This window comes from Mobula birostris, chromosome 26 (genome assembly GCF_030028105.1).
Source record: "Mobula birostris isolate sMobBir1 chromosome 26, sMobBir1.hap1, whole genome shotgun sequence".
In the NCBI taxonomy this organism is placed as follows: Eukaryota; Metazoa; Chordata; class Chondrichthyes; order Myliobatiformes; family Myliobatidae; genus Mobula; species Mobula birostris.
Genome location: NC_092395.1, coordinates 49,486,620 through 49,508,148, shown reverse-complemented (window position 1 = coordinate 49,508,148; position 21,529 = coordinate 49,486,620). Strand labels below are relative to the sequence as shown.

At 41.6% G+C, this 21,529-nt stretch overlaps 1 protein-coding gene across 3 annotated transcripts in view; it reads left to right on the top strand.

Annotated features, from left to right (window-relative positions):
- Window positions 1-12,249: 12,249 nt before the first annotated feature.
- Window positions 12,250-21,529, top strand: part of cherp (calcium homeostasis endoplasmic reticulum protein) — a 94,156-nt gene continuing 84,876 nt past the window's right edge. For all 3 annotated transcript variants that reach the window (XM_072244544.1, XM_072244543.1, XM_072244545.1), the window contains exons 1-2: window positions 12,250-12,395; window positions 14,809-14,979. In XM_072244544.1, coding sequence (XP_072100645.1) covers window positions 12,371-12,395; window positions 14,809-14,979 — 196 coding nt within the window. In that variant the 5' untranslated portion in view covers window positions 12,250-12,370. The remainder of the gene's footprint in view (window positions 12,396-14,808; window positions 14,980-21,529) is intronic.

Here is a 21,529-nt window from a genome sequence, read left to right as displayed (position 1 = left end):
GAATGAATCTGCAGGTCAATTTGAGATTGGACATATACGCTGGTGCATTCCAATTTGGCCCTTCCTGATACAGATTTTCCTGCTTCGTCTAGAACGAGCATTTCTTCAGCGTTTTCCAGCACTTGTGCTTCCACCGCGGCTGCATCAGCTTCTTGTTGTAGCGTCATCACTTCTAACTCTGTATCTATTCTTGCCTTTTCCAACTGGTTTTCCGCTTCTCTGGCAGCCTTTTCCATCTGGTTTTGTGCATCTCTTGTGATACTTTCCGCATCTCTGGCAGCCTTTTCCATTTTCAGTTTTGCTTCTTGGTTAGTATATGACACTCGCATCTTGGCAGCTTCTGCTTTAGCTCTTGCGAGGGCAGCCACACTTGTCCACGTCCTACTGCTCTTGGCGCTGGATGCAAACGACTTGATGCTTGATCGTGAAGCCATCATACCACTTGTCGAAACATCTAATGATTCCGCCTTTTCACTGTAGTGTTCTCGTGCATTGCGTTGAAACTCTGACTAAACACCAAGTTAAACCGGAGCCAATGAAGACAGAGTCGCAGTAAGGTTAACCATTTACTGTTCACTCTTCCACATTTACATTGTATGGTGAAAACTGTTGATAAAAAAATACAAACATATACAGTTACGAGGAAATCTGCAAATTCAAGCAACACATACTTTAACCTCTTCAGCTCGTCGGATGATTGCATTTGTTACATTAATGGCTAGAAGATCCATTTTGCTGAATTGGAAAGAGATTAATCCTCCCACCACATTTCATTGGTTCTCTCAAACCATGTTGTGTTTAAATTTAGAAAAAATTAGAAGTGTCATTTATGATCCTTCTATTAAATTCAAAAAGACTTGGAGGCCATTTATTCATCACTTCCATATGATGTAATTTGACCTTTTCCAAACCTATTCTAATTCTTTTTAATACATGTCGAGAGGAGTGGAGTTAACGACACTAATGGTCCTATTTGACGTAACATAACAGCCAATGTCTTTTTCTTTTCTTTAGTTTAGTTGATTAGTATTGTTTAGTTTAGTTTTTTTGGGGGGGTATTTTGTTTTTTTTCTTTTTCTATGCTACTTCTGCATTTTTTCTTATATTCGTATTTTCTAAGATTTTGGGAGGTTTAATATCCATGTATTAACTGAGTTTATATTTTTATATACTAATTATTAACAATGTAATCCCAATAGCTTTGTATTAATATTATGTTTAACATTTTGATATTAATAAAAAGATTGGAAAAGAAAGAAAACACATACAAAAAATGCTGGTGAACACAGCAGGCCAGGCAGCATCTCTAGGAAGAGGTACAGTCGACGTTTCGGGCCGGGACCCTTCGTCAGGACTAACTGAAAGAAGAGTTAGTAAGAGATTTGAAAGTGGGTGGGGGAGGGGAAGATATAGAGTGTCTGTTTCATTCTTGAGACCATGCGTGCTCTTCTTTTAGCGAGTGTCTTCAGCCGGCTAGGACAGGGGAGGGGACGTGTCAACCGCCGCTGGACTCAAGCTGACCCCGCGTTTGAAATTGAAAAGCTGCCACGCGCGCCACTCCAACCGCCGCTTCCTTTAACAGATTCCGCATTAATATTTTTAATTCAAATACTGTCATATGAATTTACAGCGTTGCTTCTATAATGTTTCTCTGTGGGTAGACACGGAGATCTTCACGATCATGCTACACGCACGGCCCCCAAACTTCTCCAAACCGGAAGTTACCCCCAAGACGCAGCAAAACCGGAGGTGACGTCACCACACGCCGCGACAGACCACAGACAATGAACTTTACCTTTGTTAAACTGCAATGTAGTTATCAACCTTTAACCCCAACTACAAAATAGTTACAAACAAATTACTTAAAGCAGAAATTTAACAAAGTCAAATAAATGCCTTAAGGGCAACACATTCAGCAACAGCCAGAGATTTTTCCCCAGGGTAGAAATGGCTAACACAAGGAGGGGCATAACTTTAAGGCATTGGGAGGAAAGAATCGGGAGATATCAGAGATAGATACTTTAGACCAGGGGTGTCAAACTCATTTTAGATCACGGGCCAGATTGGGCAAAATGCGACTTCATGCGGGCTGGATCAGTAGTGCGCGTACATGCTCCCACAGCTTTCGTTGCCTTCGTTTTTTCAACCTGCTCTCGTGTCTCTGTCTCTGCTATAACCACAAAGTGTTTCACTTTACGAATTTCGTTTCTTATGAAGGAGATTGCCTAGCAAGCATTATTTTTATGATTGGTATTAACTTACAGTCGTAGGCTACAAGAAAGTTGTGAAGAGAGAGAGAATAAACAATGCTATTTGGCTAAGATTGTTTTGAGAGCCACACCCTTTTCATTAATAAACCATTTGAAATCGAACAATAGCAGACACAAATGTAGACCTAACGAAATAAATTGTAAATGTAGGCTACACAACTGCACCTAATTTTTATTAGCCTGCTTCCAGCAATCAAACTCAGAAAATGACCACAGTTAGCCTCTAATTTTTATTGAAGTGATCACATTTACAATAATAGAATAGTCAGAAAATGAACGAATCACAATATTATGACACTCAATATTTCATAATGCATCTTGCTTACATGTCGCAGTGCATCGAACAGTGTCACTCATTTTTCACTTGCTGCTTCCAGACACCTGGCATCTCTTGGCTTTAACCAGCCTGTCAACATCAGGGACCAGTTTCTGGGCAGTTGTGATTTTCATAATGTCATTTAGATGTCTGTGTGTCAGTTGCCAGCGCAGTTTGGATTTGTTAATGTTCATTATGGAGAACGCCTGCTCACAGAGATGTGTTGTCCCGAACATGCAAAGGTTCTTTGAGGCAAAGTCTGTCATCTTGGGGTACATCGGTCCCAGGTATTGATAGAATAAGTCCAGACCCACAGTCTCAAATCTATATTTCAAAGCCGAGTTACACTGAATTTCAGTTAGTTCCATTTGGAGTTCCGCTGGCACATCTGATGCTGCGTTGACAGCAAATGGCGAGCAAAATAGTGAGAATTCCTTCTCGAGCTGAGTGAAGACTTGGAAACGATTCTGAAACTCACTTTTCAGCCGTGATATTTTGTCCTTGTGCCTGTCCATGTTGTCATTATTCCCATGAGCGACATGCACAGACTGCAAAGAGGGGAAATGGGCTGGGTTGCTCTGGGATAGTTGCATCTCCCACGGGCCTAATTTAATTTGAAAGGCACGAATGCTGTCGTAGTATTCCGGAACAAGTTTGTTGCAGCCTTGCATGTTAACATTAAGCACATTTATGTGCTCTGTTATAAGACCATAAGACAAAGGAGCAGAAGTCGGCCATTCGGCCCATCAAGTCTGCTCCGCCATTTTATCATGAGCTGATCCATTCTCCCATTTAGTCCCACTCCCCCACCTTCTCACCATAACCTTTGATGCCCTGGCTACTCAGATACCTATCAATCTCTGCCTTAAATACACCCAATGACTTGGCCTCCACTGCTGCCCGTGGCAACAAATTCCATAGATTCACCACCCTCTGACTAAAAAAATTTCTTCGCATTTCTGTTCTGAATGGGCACCCTTCAATCCTTAAGTCACGTCCTCTCATACTAGACTCCCCCATCATGGGAAACAACTTTGCCACATCCACTCTGTCCATGCCTTTCAACATTCGAAATGTTTCTATGAGGTCTCCCCTCATTCTTCGAAACTCCAAGGAATACAGTCCAAGAGCGGACAAACGTTCCTCATATGTTAACCCTCTTATTCCCGGAATCATTCTAGTGAATCTTCTCTGTACCCTCTCCAACGTCAGCACATCCTTTCTTAAATAAGGAGACCAAAACTGCCCACAATACTCCAAGTGAGGTCTCACCAGCGCCTTATAGAGCCTCAACATCACATCCCTGCTCCTATACTCTATTCCTCTAGAAATGAATGCCAACATTGCATTCGCCTTCTTCACTACTGATTCAACCTGGAGGTTAACTTTAAGGGTATCATGTATGAGGACTCCCAAGTCCCGTTGCATCTCCGAACTTTGAATTCTTTCCCCATTTAAATAATAGTCTGCCCGTTTATACCCACCAAAAATGCAAGATCATGAAGCCATTCTAGATCATCCAACTCTGCCACTGGCTTCCCTTTCTCGTTCATGAATAGTCCAATTTCCGTACGTAATTGAAAAAGACGTTTGAGCACAACCCCTCTGCTCAACCAGTGGACTTCAGTGTGGTAGGGTAGGCCGTGTCCAATATCACTTTTGGACAAAAGAGTGTCAAGTTGCCAATGGTTGAGTCCCTTGTCTCTAATAAAATTAACCGTTTTGATTACTACATCTATGACATAGTCCATTTTCAGGCTCCTGCTACATAACGCTTCTTGGTGTTTAATACAATGAAAATTCCAGAATTCCTGCAATTGCAATAGAGAAGGCAATAAATGACTTCACTTTGTCTTTTAGTTGACCTCAAATCTCCTGCAAGGTCCCTGATTCTCTCAGCCACAGTATTTCTTGATAAGCTGATATTACCAAAAGCTTGTCTCTTCTTAGGGCACACTAGCTCAGCCACCGTCAGCATGTATGCTTTGATGAATTCCCCCGCTGAGTATGGCTTCAACGCAGCAGCTATTTTGTTGGCAATAATATAGCTGGCCTTGACAACTCCATCATGAGTCTCTCGACTTTTGGTGAACACTGATTGCTGTTTTATCAGAGTTGCTTCAAGCTCGTTTACCTTTTGCGTTCTGAGTCGTCCTGCGTACTTGTCATATTTTTCTCCATGTGACATCTCATAGCATTGTTTGATATTGTATTCTTTTGCCACAGCCACTTGTTGTGAGCATATCAGACACAGGTTTGCCGTTGACCTCACAGAAGAAAAAACCATCTTTCCAATTATCGTTGAATATCCGATCTTCGATGTCAACTTTTCTTTTCTTGGAAAGCATTTTGAACCACAGCAGCAAACGGTCTCAGCCTTGCTACAGGTGTTACTTACCTGAGTACTCTGTGTGTTTATACTGTGTCTGACGACGTAAGTGGGGTCCTAGTGGTCTTCAGTGCAGGGTGGTAGGTGCTTATGCACGGCGGGTGGTGAACTGCTGCCTGTTGTTTTCTAAGTACACACAACGAGCTGCCGGCGCAGCAGATGGCACAGACAGCGGTGGAAGAGAGAGCGGCTGCCGTACGGATACATAATAAATGGTCATGAATATACTTTTTTCCCCAAAATCAACCCGCACGCCGTCCAGCCCGTCGACTGGTAGTTTGACACCCCTCCTTTAGACAGACACGTGGATGAAAGAAAAACAGATGGCTATGTGGGATATGAGGTCTAATTGAGATTCTTAACCCCAAATATTTTGTATTGCTCTCATCCATATTAATGATCATTCGGCATAAGGTCCACCAGCCAATTCATCTAAAATCTGACAGTCCTGAGGTAGCTGAACCCACAGGTTGCTGCAGCAGGTGCTTGACAAGTCAGGTCAAGGTCAATGAAAAGCACAGATGCAATAAAAAAACTCAAATAGCAACATCAGTAGTGCTCACGAAATGCTGGGCTTTATTTACTGTGCTACTGATAAGTAGCCAACTTTTTCAGTACCAGAAAACAAACCGGAGGAACTTAATTGAAAAGCATAAGACAATAAGGCATAGGAGCAGAGTAAGGCCATTCAGCCCATCATCCACTCCGCCATTTCATCATGGCTGATTCTGGATCCCATTCAACCCCATACACTCGCCTTCTCACCATATCCCTTGATGCCTCGACCAATCGATAATCTATCAACTTCCACTTTGATTTTACCCAAGGACTTGGCCTCCACTGCAGTCTGTGGCAGTACATTCCACAGATTCACCACTCTTTGGCTAAAAATATTCCTCCTTACTTCTGTTCTAAAAGGATGGCCCTCAATTTTGAGGCTGTGACCACTAGATCTGGATACCCCACCAGAGGGAACATCCCCTCTACGTCCACCCTATCTAGTCCTTTCAACATTCGGTAGGTTTCAATGAGAGCTCCACGCATTCGTCTAAATTCCAATGAGTACAGGGCCAAAGCTGCCAAATGCTCCCCATATGTTAACCCCTTCATTTCCAGAATCATCCTCATGAACCTCCTCTGTACTCTCTCTAATGACAATACATCCTCTCTGAGATAAGGGTCCCAAAACTGTTGACATTGCTCTAAGTGAGGCCTGAGTAATTTTTTTATAAAGCTTCAGCATTATCTCCTTTTTTTTAATATTCTATTCCCCTTGAAATAAATGCCGACATTGCATTTGCCTTATCCGTTACTCACTCTTCCTTCAGTTAGTCCTGACGAAGGGTCTCGGCCTGAAACGTCGACTGCACCTCTTCCTACAGATGCTGCTTGGCCTGCTGCATTCACCAGCAACTCTGATGTGTGTTGCTTGATTTCCAGCATCTGCAGAATTCCTGTTGTTTGCATTTGCCTTCTTTATCACAAACTCAAACTGTAAATTAACCTCTGGGAGTCTTGCACATGGATTCCTAAGTCGCTCTGAATGTCTGATGTTTGAACCTTCTCCCCATTTTTACCAAAATGCATTATCCTATATTTCCCAACTATATTCCATCTGCCACCTTTTTTGCTCATTCTTCCAATTTGTCTAAATCCTGCTGTAATCACGTTGCTTCCCCAGCATTACCTACCCCTTCAACTCTCTTTGTATTAGCTGCAAACATTGCCACAAAGCTATCAATTCCAATATCTAAATCATTGACAAACAATGTGAAAAGTAGTGGTCCCAATACAGACTCCTGAGAAACACCAGCAGTCACTGGCAGCCAACCAGAAAAGGTCCCCCTTTATTCTCACTCGCTGCTTCCTGCCTATCAGCCATTCCTCTATCTATTCCAGTATATTTCCTGTAACACCACAGGATTTTATCTTATTAAGCAGTCTCATGTGAGGCACCTTATCAAATGTCTTCTGAAAATCCAAGTAAATGACATCCACTGTCTCTCCTTTGTCCACCCTGCTTGTTATTTCCTTGAAGAATTCTAACAGGATTTGTCAGAAAGGTTTCCCTTGGCAGAAACCATGCTGACTTTGATTTATTTTATCATGAGTCTCCAAGTATACCCTATCCTCATTATATGTGGGGGATACGTTCCTTGCAGTCGATGCATAGTATGGAAAACGCATAATATGAATAATTATTTAAATGGAGAAAATAGGGATGTGTTCTGGAGGGCTTCCTAAATATGTTTTATCTGTAATTTATTCACATTTTCATACCAATATGACACAAAAGCAGTACCACAAGGCAACGTTCGTATTATATTTCATCAATTTAAGGTAATATTCAACATAATAAATCATAGAAAGTTAACATACTAGGGTGTACAGTACTCACCAACAGTGGCAGGTGTGTTGGCTCCAGGAGATGAGTGGTTGTGCAGTGGTGTCGGACAGCTTTACATGGATGAGGTGGATGGTTGTGGGTCATCAGGATCATCAAGGACGGCAAGGGGTGAAGGAAGACTCACAGAACTCTCAAAACTGCCAGCAGCAGGAGATGACACCCGTTTGAAGAAAGTGGTGAGGGTTGTTTGTTTGGCAGCATTTTGTTTTTCAGCATAAATTTGCTTGTAGGGTAGAAGGATTGACTGCAGGGAATGACTGAAATGCTGACTCCGTTCTAAACTTGGGTCTATGTCCATCGCCATTCGTGCCAAGTGTTCTGCAGCCTTAAAAAATTCTGCCAGTTGCTTCACCGTAAAATCCTTCACCTGCAACTCGACACTTTCTTCTTCATCATTATCACCTTCAGTCTGAGTTAAACGCAGAAGGTCATCCACACTTATTTCTTCATCATGAGAATCCTATCCTTTACTGTCTTGAAACCTGACGCCGTCTTTTCATCCTTACTTATGCAAGTGCATTTCGGCATACGCTTCCAAAAAAGCCCGGTCTTGTATGCATTAAACACCTGCTTTGGTGTGATGCCTAACTCAGCTATCATAGCCCGCAACTACAAAGGGTAGCGTTCAGCAGCTTCGTTGTGAGCACTAGCTTGCTCACCACGCACAGCTAAGTTGTGAAGCCTGTGACGATTAACAAACTTAGAAAACCATCCCCTACTTGCATTAAAGCTAACAATATCACGCTGCCAAAACCAATGCGAGACTGGCGGGAGTGAGACTATGAGGCATGCGCACGTGACTAGTATTGGCAGGAAAGCCGTGCTTCTTGTCCCAACAGCCTTGCATAACTGCGAATCCGTATTGTCTGGAGATGCACATAACGAGGATAGGGTGTATCCCGAAACCTCATCCTTAGTAATGGACTCTAATACTTTCCCAATCACTGAGGTTGGGTTAACTAGCCAATAATTTCCTTTTTTTGCCTTCCGCCCTTCTTAAAGAATGGAGTGACATTTGCAATCTTTCAGTCCTCCGGGACCATGCCAGAATCAAGTGATTCTTGAAAGATCATAACCAATGCATCCATTATCTCTTCAGCAACCTCTTTCAGGACCCTGGGAAGTCGTCCATCTGGTCCAGGTGACTTATCCACCTTATGAGCTTTCAGTTTGCCAAGCATCTATGGTGGGTGGGAAAAGATTGTCAATGTTTCAGGTGGAAACCCTGCATCAGAATTGAGGATGATGAGGGAAGATAGCCAGTATAAAGAGGAGAGAAGGAGGGCCGAAATAGGAACCAGGTTGACCGAGGAACTGAAAGACAACGGGCAGATGGGGCTAGGTAGGGAAGGGGTGAGGATGAGACATAGGAAGGTTGGTCTGGAGGCAGAGAGAGCTGCTGGAGGGAGATAAGTGGGAACACAAAGTCTATCAGAGCTGGACTTTGATTAGTAAAGAAAGTAATATTGGGAATTATTACGGGAGTGGTGAAGGGTAGTGGGGGGGGGGCAGTGGTTGGTGGTTAGGGATCCAGGAGTAATGTATGGGTAGTAGGTGGATGGAACCAGGAGGGAGAAGGGAGCAGAAATGGTGATTGGGGGTGCAGTGGCTATAGGGAGTGCCATGGGACAGGGAGTGATGGGTGGTGAGGGATCAGTAGGCAAGAAAGTCACGGAGGGATTTGTCCTTGTAGAAGGCAGAAAGGAATTAAGAGGAGAGTATATCATTAGTGCTGGAATTTTGTTGCAGCATGTGGAAATATCTAAGGATGATGTTATAGATCTGGCAGCTGGCAGTGTCAAAGATGATGACTGAGGAACTGTATCTGTGTTCTGTTTGAAGGGAGGTGGGTGAAACTAGATTTCTGAGAAACAAAGGAAATGCAACAGAGGGGAAGCCATGTTTCCCAGAACTAGAGACATTTCAGAAATCTAGAAATGCTAAGCGTCGCCTTGAGAGCAAATGTGGTAGAGAACAAGAAACAGGGAGAAAGATGTCATCTTCACAAGTGACAGGCTGTGAAGAGGTGTAGTCAAATTGGCTGTGTAAGTCAGTGGGTTTATTGTAAGTTTATAGTTCTCTCCTGGTTTGATCAGCCTACCTTTCACACATTCCACCCGCCCCCCCCCCCAACTCGGTAATCTCATCCTGACTCTCAGAAAACTGTCCCCAAAACAAAACAAGGAAATGGGAAAACAAGGAAATGTAGAAACACTCAGCAGGTCAGGTCATAATCATACAGTACAGAAACAAGCACTTCAGCTCATGTAATCCATGCTGAACTGTTATTCTGCCTAGTCCCATTGACCAACACCTGGCCTATAGCCCTCCATATCCCTTCTGTCTATGTACTTAACCAAACTCCTTTTAAATGTAACAATCAAACCCTCATCCACCACTTCCACTGACGACTTGTTCCACACTCACACCACCCACTGAGTGAAGTTCTCCCTCAGGTTCCTCTTCAATATTTCATCTTTCACCCTTAACTTAAGACCTCTAGTTCTCGTCTTGCCCAACCTTAACCTGCTTGCATTTATGCTATCTATACCCCTCATTATCCTACATTCCAGGGAACACAGTCCTTACCTATTCAAACTTTTCCTATAGCCCAGTTCTTCAAGTTCTGGCAACAGCCTTGTAAATTTTCTCTGCAATCTTTTAGTCTTATTTACACATTTCCTATAGGTAGATAAACAGACTGAACAGAATACTCCACATTTGGCCTCGCCAACATCTTATACAACTTCATAACATCCCAACTCCTGTATTCAGTAAGTACTCTGCTTTATGAAGGCCAATGTGCCAAAAGCTCCCTTTACGATCCCATCAACCTGTGATTCAATTCTCAAGGAATTATGGATCTATATTCCCAGATCCCTTTGTTTGACATTCAGTGTGCGAGTCTTATCCTAGTTTGTCCTCCCAAGTACAACACCTCATACAGTGAGACAATCATCTACTCGAGTCTCCGGCTTCTCTTGCTAATGTTGAATCCAATTTACTACTTCATCCAGAATACCAAATAACAGATCTTCAACCCGTGCTCTACTCATTTTCTACCTATGACTACGTGACTAAGTTCAGTGCCATATTTAAGTTTGCTTGCACCACTGTTGTTGGCTAAATCAAAGGTGGTGATATATCAGCATATATGAGGAAGATTGAAAATCTGGTTGAACTTACAACAACAACTCATGCAACTTCATCAAAACCAAATAACTTATTATAACTATAGGAGGAAGAAACCAGAGTCCCATAAGTCAGTCCTCATTTGGGGATCAGAGGTGGAGAGGATCAGAAACTTTAAATTCCTTGACCTTATCATACCAGAGGACCTGTCCTGGGACCAGCACATAAGTGCCATCACAAAGAAGGCACAGCATCTCTTCTTTCTTAGATGTTTGTGCAGATTCAGCATGTCATCTAAAACTTTGACAGCTTTCTTTAGATGCATAGTGGAGAATATTATACTGGTCACATAATAGCCTGGTATGGAAACAACAATGCCCAAGAATATAAAAGTCTACAAAAGTGGTGGATACAGCCCAGACTATCACAGTCAAAGTCCTCCCCACATTGAACAAAAAGTGCTGCCACAAGAAACAGCATCCATCATCAAGGACTCCCACCATCCAGGCCATGCTGCCTTCTCACTATTACCATCAGGCAGGAGATAGGAGCCTGTGCTGTAATGCAGGTGAACTTCATCACTGATGACTGAATTTGTTGAGAGGTGACTGCTAATATGTGGTAAACGGTCCATACTTCTCAGCATCAAATCATGGATTTTCATTTTTGAGAAACACTGTGTAAAGGGGAGGCAGGTTGGCAGAAACCAATCTGGGTATCTTGTGAATGCTTCGATGAAAATTTGGAGCTTGGACTCTGACTGTGCATAACTGCCAACTGTGCTTCAGCTCAGTGACTGATGTTGGAGTGATCTTACTTCTGGAGTAGAGGTTCACCAGTTTGTCATTTGTTCCCTAAAGAAGCTCCATTCCAATTGGAATCTTGTGGTTACATGCAAAATCACTCCCATATTCTCTGCATTCCGACAGCGGATGCATTTAATTGGCTCTGAAGCTTTATAGCACATGCTGAGCTGGACTTATGGAAGGTGATTGATCAGTGGATCAAACAAGCTGTGCTGTTGGGTTGGTGCATTAATTTCTCATGTTAAATTAACCTCAATGCATAGGTGATCATTACTTGCCAGGGTTAATGAGAATATGGGGAAAATAAAATGGGACTGGTGTAGCATTAATGTTATGGGTAGTTGATGTAAGCATGGACTTGGTGGGCTTAAGGGCCTGTTTCCATACTGTACATAAATCCTCTCTCTTACAAGCTTATCCACTCATTTTTTACAGATACATTGAGCTGCCCCCACTGCACTTTGTGTCGATCAGTCACATTATTTTTATTATAGTCTGGATAGAGAAGTTTCTCCTTTAGTTCTAACTAGATTGATCAGTGACTGTTTATTATCTGCTTCCTTCATTTCTTGTCTTCCCTGCACGATCAAAAACTCTCATTACTTTGAAATCCCAATTTAGGTCACTAGTCATACTTTAAGTAGCAGACATCGAGAAGAATTAAAGAGCTCGTTATCAGTTATGTTCGTGATGCGGACAAGAGCCTGACTTGTAAAGTGATGTTATTCCTGCTCCCGAGAGGGAAGGTGCGGACCCCCAGCAGCCGATGGGATTTGGATGTGGTGCCGCTATCCAAAGGGTTACCACGCTTCCCCACCGCCCTCTCCGCCATCGTCGTACGCCGGGCCGTCCGCTCGCAGAAACCCGCCCAGCGCGCGCGGCCAATAGACCGCATGCGCAGGGCGAACGCGCCGCTGTCGCGCGCTCCCTGCCGTCAACCAGTTTCCCTTCCGGTTAGCCGCCGCTGCGCTAGGTGCGCGGGGTCTCCAAGTGTGAGATGGTGGTTTGAAAACTGTTTGTGGGAGCGTGGAGTGAGGGCGGCCCACAGTCATGGACATACCGGTCCCTCCAGAGGGTAAGTGTCGAAACGTATTGGTTCACAACCAACCGAACTGTTGCTTGTGGACGCGGTGAGTTTGATTGTCGTGGTGTCCGGGCCCTGCCATGGGCCGTCTCATTGGCCGAGCGCGGTTCTTGGTTGTTAGTACGCATGCGTGCAGAGCCCCGTCGGCCCGCTCTGCGCATGTTTGCGTTTTTTGAGCCCTTGCCTGCGCAAGTGCTGCTCTGGGGGGGACAATAAGAATATCGAAATGTGCCCCGGTGGTGGACGCCTCATCTTTTTTTCCAGTCCTAATGAAGGGTCTCCGTCCGAAACATCGACTTTTCCATATATGCTGCCTGGCCTGCTGAGTTCCTGCAGCTTTGTGTGTGTGTTGGTCGGTGGTGGGGCGTGGGTTCAGTAACAAAATATCGAAGTGTAGGGAAGGAATCCATTCAGAAATACTTACCGCACTCACAGCCCAGTGTATGCTCGGTTCATGGGTAACTACTAATGTAGGCATTAGTGAAATGTAAACCTCATCTGTTAATACGACAGTTCGGTTGGTTCCGTTTATGTCAGCTTGTGGACCAAGGTTGTATTAATCTTGTACTTGAGTTTCGTTTCAAACTATTAGCCCGCCTCACCATAAATGTGCTATCCAATCTGATTTTCAATTTTACAAGAAACAATAGTCTGTTAACGTACGAATGGTGCACTGAGTTAAGTCATCTACAATTCAACTAATATTGATCAATCCAAATATGTAATTTATTTGCAGCCCTCATACACACAAAATGCTGGAGGAACTTAACATGCCAGGCAGCATCTAACCAGTCGATGTTTCCTGCTGAGACCCTTCATCAGGACCCTAACTCACATACTACACAGATTTTTAAAAAAAAATAATCATTGTTTCCAGTTTGTGCAGCCTCTTTTGAAGGCATAAAGGTGTTTCAGGTGTTTTTTTAAAATTAGAAACGTTTTGTTAGGAAGTCAGAGTTACCTTTTAGATTTGCATTAAGATTACTATCAGAATCAGTAATATCTTTGGCACATGTTGGGAAAATTGATGTTTTTCAGCAGCAGTACATCAAAACCAGTATGTGTCATGAAATTTATTAACTTAGGAGCATCAGTTCAATGCAATACATGATAATATAGAAAGAGGAAATAAATAAGTAGATCAATTACAGTAAGTATATATGTGTATTGAATAGATTAAAATAGTGCAAAAACAGAAAAGATGAGGTAGTGTTCATGGGTTCAATGCCCATTTAGGAATCATAGGGAAGAAGCTGAACCTAACTTGCTGCATGTGTGTATTCGGGCTTCTGTACCTCCTTCCTGATGGTAACAATGAGAAAAGAGTATGCCCTAGGGAGTGATGGGGGTCCTTAATAATGGATCTTGTCTTTCTAAGCCACTGCTTCTTGAAGATGTCTTGGGTACTACAGAGGCTAGTACCCAAGATGGAGCTGACTAATTATACGACTTTCTGTAGCTTTCTGTACATTTATAGAAGTTTTTGAGTGTTCTAGTTGACAAACCAAATCTCTTCAAACTCCTAATGAAATGTAGCCGCCTTTATCGCTGCATGGATATGTTGGATTCACAATAATACAATCCATAATTTAAAAATAATTTCTTAATGCATGCATTACTAAATGACAATAAAAGAGGACCACGTGTCTTCATAATCTAAAAAAAACTAACTTACAATAAGAAATGTACATTTAAAAATTAATATAAGTAACTAGTGCAAAAGGGGAAAAATAGTGAGGTAGTGTACATGGTGGGTTCATTGTCCATTCAGAAATCTGATGGGAGAGGGGTAGAAGCTGTTCCTAAAATGTGTGTGTCTTCAGAATGAGGAACGGACAAAGAGAAAAGGGGAGGGAGTGAACTTCCCAGACAATAGAGAAAGTAGTGTTCATGCTGTTGGGTTGGAGGCTATCCAGATGGAATGCGAGGTGGTGTTACTGCAACCTGAGAGTGGCATCATTGTGGCAGTAGAGGAGGTCATGGACCAACATGTGAATTGGGATTGGAATTAAAATGGTTGGCCACCAGGAAATTCTGCTTGTTGAGTATGTAGTGAAGGTGCACAACAAAGCAGTCCCCCAATCCATGTTGGGTCTCACCAATGTGGAGGAAGCCGCACCGGGAGCATTGGTGACCATGATAGACTAGACACGATAATTATCTTTGGACCAATATCAAATACAAAAAGAGCACCAAAGGTGTGTTAGGAAATCAAGCCTGATTTTGGTCTTATGTCAGAAATCCTGCTGGGTCTCAATCCAAAGCATCAACTGTCCATTTCCATCCATAGATATTGCTGACCCACAGTTTCTCTAGCAATCTGTCTTTTTTGTGCTCACAGATGTTGGGTTTAAATTTAAGATGTGGATACAGTTTGTAGCTGATAATGTTTTTATTGTTGCAGACCAGGAGTTAAGAAATGTCATCGACAAACTGGCACAGTTTGTGGCCCGCAATGGTCCAGAATTCGAGAAGATGACAATGGAGAAACAGAAAGAAAATCCCAAGTTTTCCTTTCTGTTTGGAGGGGAATATTATAATTATTACCAGTACAAACTAGCAATTGAGCAGCAATGTAAGTATAAAAATTATGTTTGCATTTTCACTACAGTACAGTGTGCAAAAATGGGTCTATCTGTCAATTGCAAAAAGACAATGTATGGTGATATCCAAAAAGAAGGAGAAACCTATCTGCAGGCTGAGAATAAACGGGGAAGACATAAAACAATTGCAGAACTTTTGCTACTTGGGAAGCTGGATGACATCAGATGGCAGGTGCGACATGGACATCAAAAGAAGAATAGGGGTGGCAAAAGGCACCTTTACGAGAATGAAGAGTATACTGACCGATACTAAACTAGGCATGACAACCCACCTCAGAGTACTGAAATGTTACGTTTATCCAATTATGTTATATGGCTCAGAATGTTGAACAATATCTAGTAACATGAGGAAATGAATTGAAGCAGCAGAGATGTGGTTTTTGAGGAGGATGCAAAGAATATCATGGACGAAATGAATATCTAATGAGGATTTCATGAACAGAGCAAACACAAAAAGAGAAATAATGTATGAGATCATGAAAAGGCAACATAACTTCATTGGACATGTGATTAGGAAAGAGGAGTTAGAATGCACGGTAATTATGGGAAAGTGAAGGGAAGAAAGCAAGAGGAAGACAAAGACAAATGAGGATGGAGACAGCAGCCAGAGAACTGGAAATGAATACCAATGATTTGACCCACTCGACCGGAAACAGGAGTGTGTGGGCCATGGCAGTAAAAGCTCAATCTGGGCATGGCACCTGATGATGACAACAGTGTGCAATGTATATTCCTTAATTCTTGGTAATTGTACTTGTTTCCAATACTTGAGTACTTGAACCTTTAATTATTAGTATTGTGGTTTCCTTCAGGCCAGATGGATTCCACTGTTCTCCATGCACTCATTTTTGATAAGGAAATATGCCTCCAAATACTGTTTACTCTTGAAAAAATGAAAGAAATAATTTTTGAGTGAGATTAATTGTTAAACTATTAAGGACTCCAGTGAATTGATGGTAATTTGTTTTGGCTTATTTGAAGAAATGTCAAGCAAAATAATGAGTCGTCTTGTTATGTGTGAAAAAGATTGGATTTTTGGGACCTGATGATCAATGTTACCGAACAATAAATGTATCGTAGATACGATAAACATAAGGTAGATACAGTATGACGTGGAAAATGGGAAGTTAGGAGTGTCGATTGGGATATGTTGCTGGACCAACATATTCCAGTTATCCTGGGTGTCTATGTATATGTGTTCTTGTAAGCAAATGTACAAGTTCAGCAAACCTTCATTGCAAGAGGTTTTTAAGTACGGATGCAAGGATGTTTTGCTACAATTATGCACGGCCTTGGCAAGATCACATCATAATTCTATGCTGTTCTGATTTCTCTTTGTAAGAATGGAAATATTTGCCATGGAGCATGCAACAAAGGCTCACCAGACTGAATCTTGGGATGCAGGATTGTCATGTGAATAGAGTTGGGTTCAATCGATGCATTGGTCATGATCACTTGGTTCTGGTATGGTCCCAGAGGACTGGAAGATTGACAGGCAGGAGGCAGTGAGTGGGAATAAAAGGGGCCTTTTCTGGTTGGCTGCCAGTGACTACTGGTGTTCCTCGGGTCAGTTTTGGGACGGCTACTTTTCAAATTGTCAATGATTTGGATAATGGAATTGATGGCTTTGTGGCTAAATTTGCAGATGATACAAAGAGAGGTGGAGGGGATAGGTAGTGCTGAGGAAGCAATGCGATTGCAACAGGACTTAGACAAATTGGAAGGATAGGTAAAAAACGTGGCAGATCGAATATGTGTTGGGAAATATATGATAATGCATTTTGGTAAAAATGGGGAGAAGGTTCAATTATCAGAGGGATTTAGGAGTCCTCGTTCAAGACACCCAGAAGGTTAATTTGCAGGTTGAGTCTGTGGTAAAGAAGTCAAATGCAATGTTGGCATTTATTTCAAGGGCAATAGAATATAAAAACAAGGAGATAATGCCAAGCCTTTATAAGACACTGGTCAGGCTGCACTTTGGAGTATTGTCAACAGTTTTGGGCCCAATATTTCAGAAGGGATGTTTGGTCATTGGAGAAAGTCCAGAGGAGGTTCACGAGGATGATTCCGGAAATAAAGGGATTAACATATGAGGAATGTTTGGCGGCTTTGGGCCTGTACTCACTGGAATTTAGAAGACTGCGTGGGGATCTAATTGAAACCTACTGAATATTGAAAGAACTAGATAAGGTAGATGTGGAGAAGATGTTTCCTTTGGTGGGGGTATCCAGAACTAGAGGGCACAGCCTCAAAATTGAGGGGCAACCTTTTAGAATAGTGGTAAGGAGGAGTATTTTTAGCCAGAGAGTAATGAATTTGTGGAATCTTCTCCCACAGACTGCAGTGGAAGTAGGTCCGTGGGTATATTTAAGGCAGAAGTTGATTGTTTCCTGATTGGTCGGTGCATCAAAGGATATGGCAAGAAGGGAGGTGTAGGTGTATGGGGTTTGAATGGGATCTGAGATCAGCCATTTTGGGATTGCAGAGCAGACTCGATGGGCTGAATGGCCTAATTCTGCTCCTGTGTCTTATGGTCTAACTGTGCCTGTATTTGTTGTTTTCAAAGAATGAAATGCACAAAATTCAGTTGATTCCAAACTGGTTAGATTTTGGGAGGGTACTTCTTCTGGCTGGGGTATCTAGATTAAGAGTCACATCCTTAGGATAGGAGAGGGGACACATTTTAGACTGAGGTAAGCAAAATCTCTTCCCAGTTGGTGGAATTCACTCCGAGTTTACCTAAAGTTGCCAGTCTTGGGTACATGTAAAAGAATTCTGTAAAGTGAAGATATTTTCAAAATAATGCAAAGTTTCTAAATATATATATAAAATACTATAAAGATCAATAAACAGTAAAAAGCAAAATCAAATCAATATTTGGTGTGACTATCCTTTGCCTTTAAAACTGTATCAATGATCTTAGGTGCACTGGTGTGTAGTTTTATACAAAAACTGGCTGATAGGTTGTTCCGAGCTTCTTGGAAAAATTGCCACAGTTCTTCTGCAGACTTCGGCTGTCTCACTTGCTTCTGCCACACAAGGTAATCCCAGATAGCCTCAGTGATGTTGATATCCGGGCTTTATGGAGGCCACTATCTGGAGCCATATACATAAAAAAAACTAAGGCGTGTAAGACTTTTTAGGGTAGTGTATATTGATGATGAAAATAAATGAATCTTTGTACACAAAAGTCATAAGCAGGTCTGGAGGACAGTGGGAATGTGGTGCTAAGTTAAAGTATACACCATGATCATGTTAAACGGCAAAGGAAGTTCACAGAGCCAAGTGCCTACTCCCATTCCTTTTCTTGCATTTCTGTTGTTGGAAGTGAATATTGTCTGATAATTTTGTATCAGAAATGTCTTCAACTTCCTAAATATGTGGATGGACTGCTTCAGTTTCTGTGAATTGAATAGAGACAACATGAAACTACAGACATTATGGATGTAATTGTATTGCAGTAGAAATATTTAATGTTGTTTTTCAATGTTTTGCCATGAAAGCCACCCATGTATTTCCCCCACCATATGGCATATGTATATAATTAGAACTAATCCTGAACCCATTTCAGACAGTTCCAACTTGAGCTGCAGAGTTTAAAATGTTTTGAAATCTGATCTGGAAAAAAAGTCCTTTTGAACTTTGGTCAGACCTAACTGTGTTGATAGCTTTAGGCATTCATTGGTGTCACACATCTCAAGATTTAAATCATAGAATTTTAAAGAGCCATGGAGTCTCTAGGAGTCTTCTGCACTCAATAAGGACATTTGATATAACGATTAGAAAAGTGGCATGGACTTAAATTTATACATGTATTATGGTCACACATATTGGCATCAGCACGTGATTTTGACATTAGTTTGTTGCTTGGATCTCATAAATTTTATGGTGAATACTTATGAATATTTTGCAACAGTGGTTCACAATGTGGGCCATATGGCCCCAGGGAGCCATGCCGGATTTCATTGGGGCCACAGGAGTTTCTGAAAAGGCCATGATAAGTTTACTGTTTTAATGAAATATTGCTAAAATATTTTAATAAAAAAGAAATGAATGTATGTAATTTAATTGGAACCCTGAATGAAATGAATAGGAATATAAGCAGCTTGGAGAACAAATTGTTGCTACTAAATTTGACATTCTACCTTTCGGATATACTTGAAAAACTAAATTTATTAAACACATTACAAGGAAAAAACTGCAATCTCATATCATGCAAAGAGGCTATTACCACTTTCCTTGGAAAACTCAAACTTTTCAGGAGCAATATTGGACGCAGCAAGTTCACTGGCAGCTCTTAAAATAGAATTGCAAGAGGATCATCTGATTGTATATTCTGATCATTTGAAACAACTGCACACTGATATGGAATTTTAGTTCAGAGACCTGCTGGAGATGCATATTCCAGATTGGGTGGTGGATCCATTTGGGGTGAATGTGAATGATGTTGACACCACATTGCAAGAATGTGTTATTGAGCTGCAGAGTAGTTTAACAGCTCAAGCAAAAATCAAATGCAGCAACCAAAATTTCTCGATAAAGCATAGTTGTTTGTAGTTGGATTTCTCTCCTCTTATCTAGTTGAATGTGGTTTTAATCAAGCTCTTCAACTGTTATCAAAAGCTTGTAACTGCCTTGACGTTGTGAAAATAGGTGATCTTCAATTACCTTTAACCAAGTTGCCACCAGATATTCAAAGACTTGCTATTTTGCGTCAGTGCAAGGATCCCACTAAATACCCAAAGCAACAATATTAAGTGCAGGATGGAAGAATATGATATATAAACACACACACACACACACACACACATTATATGTATATGTATTTATTATATATTAGTAACCCCCCTCCCCATGGCACTATTACCTGTCAAGCTGAGATAGAAATTATGAAAAAATGAGCAGTATAGACCATTCCTACATTCTAGACTGCTCACTGTTTAACGCAATGATGGATTTATCACTTTATCCATACAGTCTAAAGAAGTTTGGAATGTGATCATTCAGTGCCCATTAATTTCTTTAGTGCTGTTCAATAGTAACACTGATTTCATTCAGTTTCCCTTTTCTTCTAGTTCCCATAGCTGTCTGTAAGGAGTTTGTATGTCCTCCCCGTGACCACATGGGTGTTCTCTGGGTGCTCTGGTTTCCTCCCACATTCAAAGACGTACTGGGTGGTAGGTTAATTGGTCACCGTACATTGTCCCATGATTACACTGGGCTTAAATCAAGGGATTGCTGAGCGGCACAGCTCAAAGGGTTGGAAGGGCCTATTCCACACCGTATCCCAATAAATAAATAAATAAATTCCTTTCCAATAATATCTGGGAGGTTGTTTGTGTCCTCCTCTGTTAGGACAGAACCAAAGTATATTTGTAATTGGAATCAATGAATCATAGTCTGGAAACCCTCTTTAACCCCCTGCCCATTAAGTATTCATTTACACATATTTTAACATTAATGCCATTTTATTTCCCCCATGCTTTCACCAATTCCTCCCAGATTCTGCCACTCACCTGCACGTGAGGAAATTTACAGTACCTGACTAACCTACAAATGCATCTTTTGTATATGATAGGAAACTTGAGTACTGGGGAAACTATCTTTTTCACAGGGAGAACATGCAAACTCCACACAAGGCTAAACCTGACACTCTGCCCTTCCTTTGTTTCTGTTTATAATTATGCCACACCCATGCCTGGTATGACTGTTCAGTACCTTTGTGTTCTATTACACAGAAAACCTTACCCCACATAGGGCATACTTGCTAACCAGTAATTAAGTAATTTATAAAAGGCTAAACCGATCCAAATCAAGCATAAGGGCTAGTCAGGCTTTGCTTCCAAGGTGCTCACAGACTGAACTTAGAAATGTATAAATATTTCCCCATTGTCATAGAGTCATACAGCATGGAAACTGGATTCTCAGTCCACCATGTTATTCTGGCAATCTCTACTAATCCTATTTTCCAGTACTTTATCCTTGCCCTTCTATGCCATATCATTTCAAATGCTCATCTAAAATCTAAAGTTTTGTAAGAGTAGCTGCCTCCACCAACTTCTTGGCAATGCATTTTAGATTTCAGCCACCCTATGGGTGGGAAAAAAAAATCTCCAAATACACTCTAAATCTCTTCTCCCACACTTTAAATCTTATTTTTCACACCTGCCAATGGGGAAGGTTTCTCACTATTTAATCCATCGATGCTCCTTGTACTGTATTCATTGCTTCAAGGAAAACAAGGTACTTGGTTCAGATTTTCCTGATAGCTGAAATGCTGCACACCAGGCAAAGTCCTAGTGAGTCTTTCCTGCACTATCTCCATGCAGTCCTATCCTTGCTTTAGTGTGACCATATTTGCACAGTGCTCCAGTTCTGGTCTAACCAATGTCTTACTGTTGTATCATAACCTGCTGTTGTATTCTGTGCCCCATCTAATGAAAGCAAGTATCTCATGTGCTGCCATAACTGCTTTGTCTACCTATGCTACTACCTTCAAGTATCTTGTATCTATACCAAAGT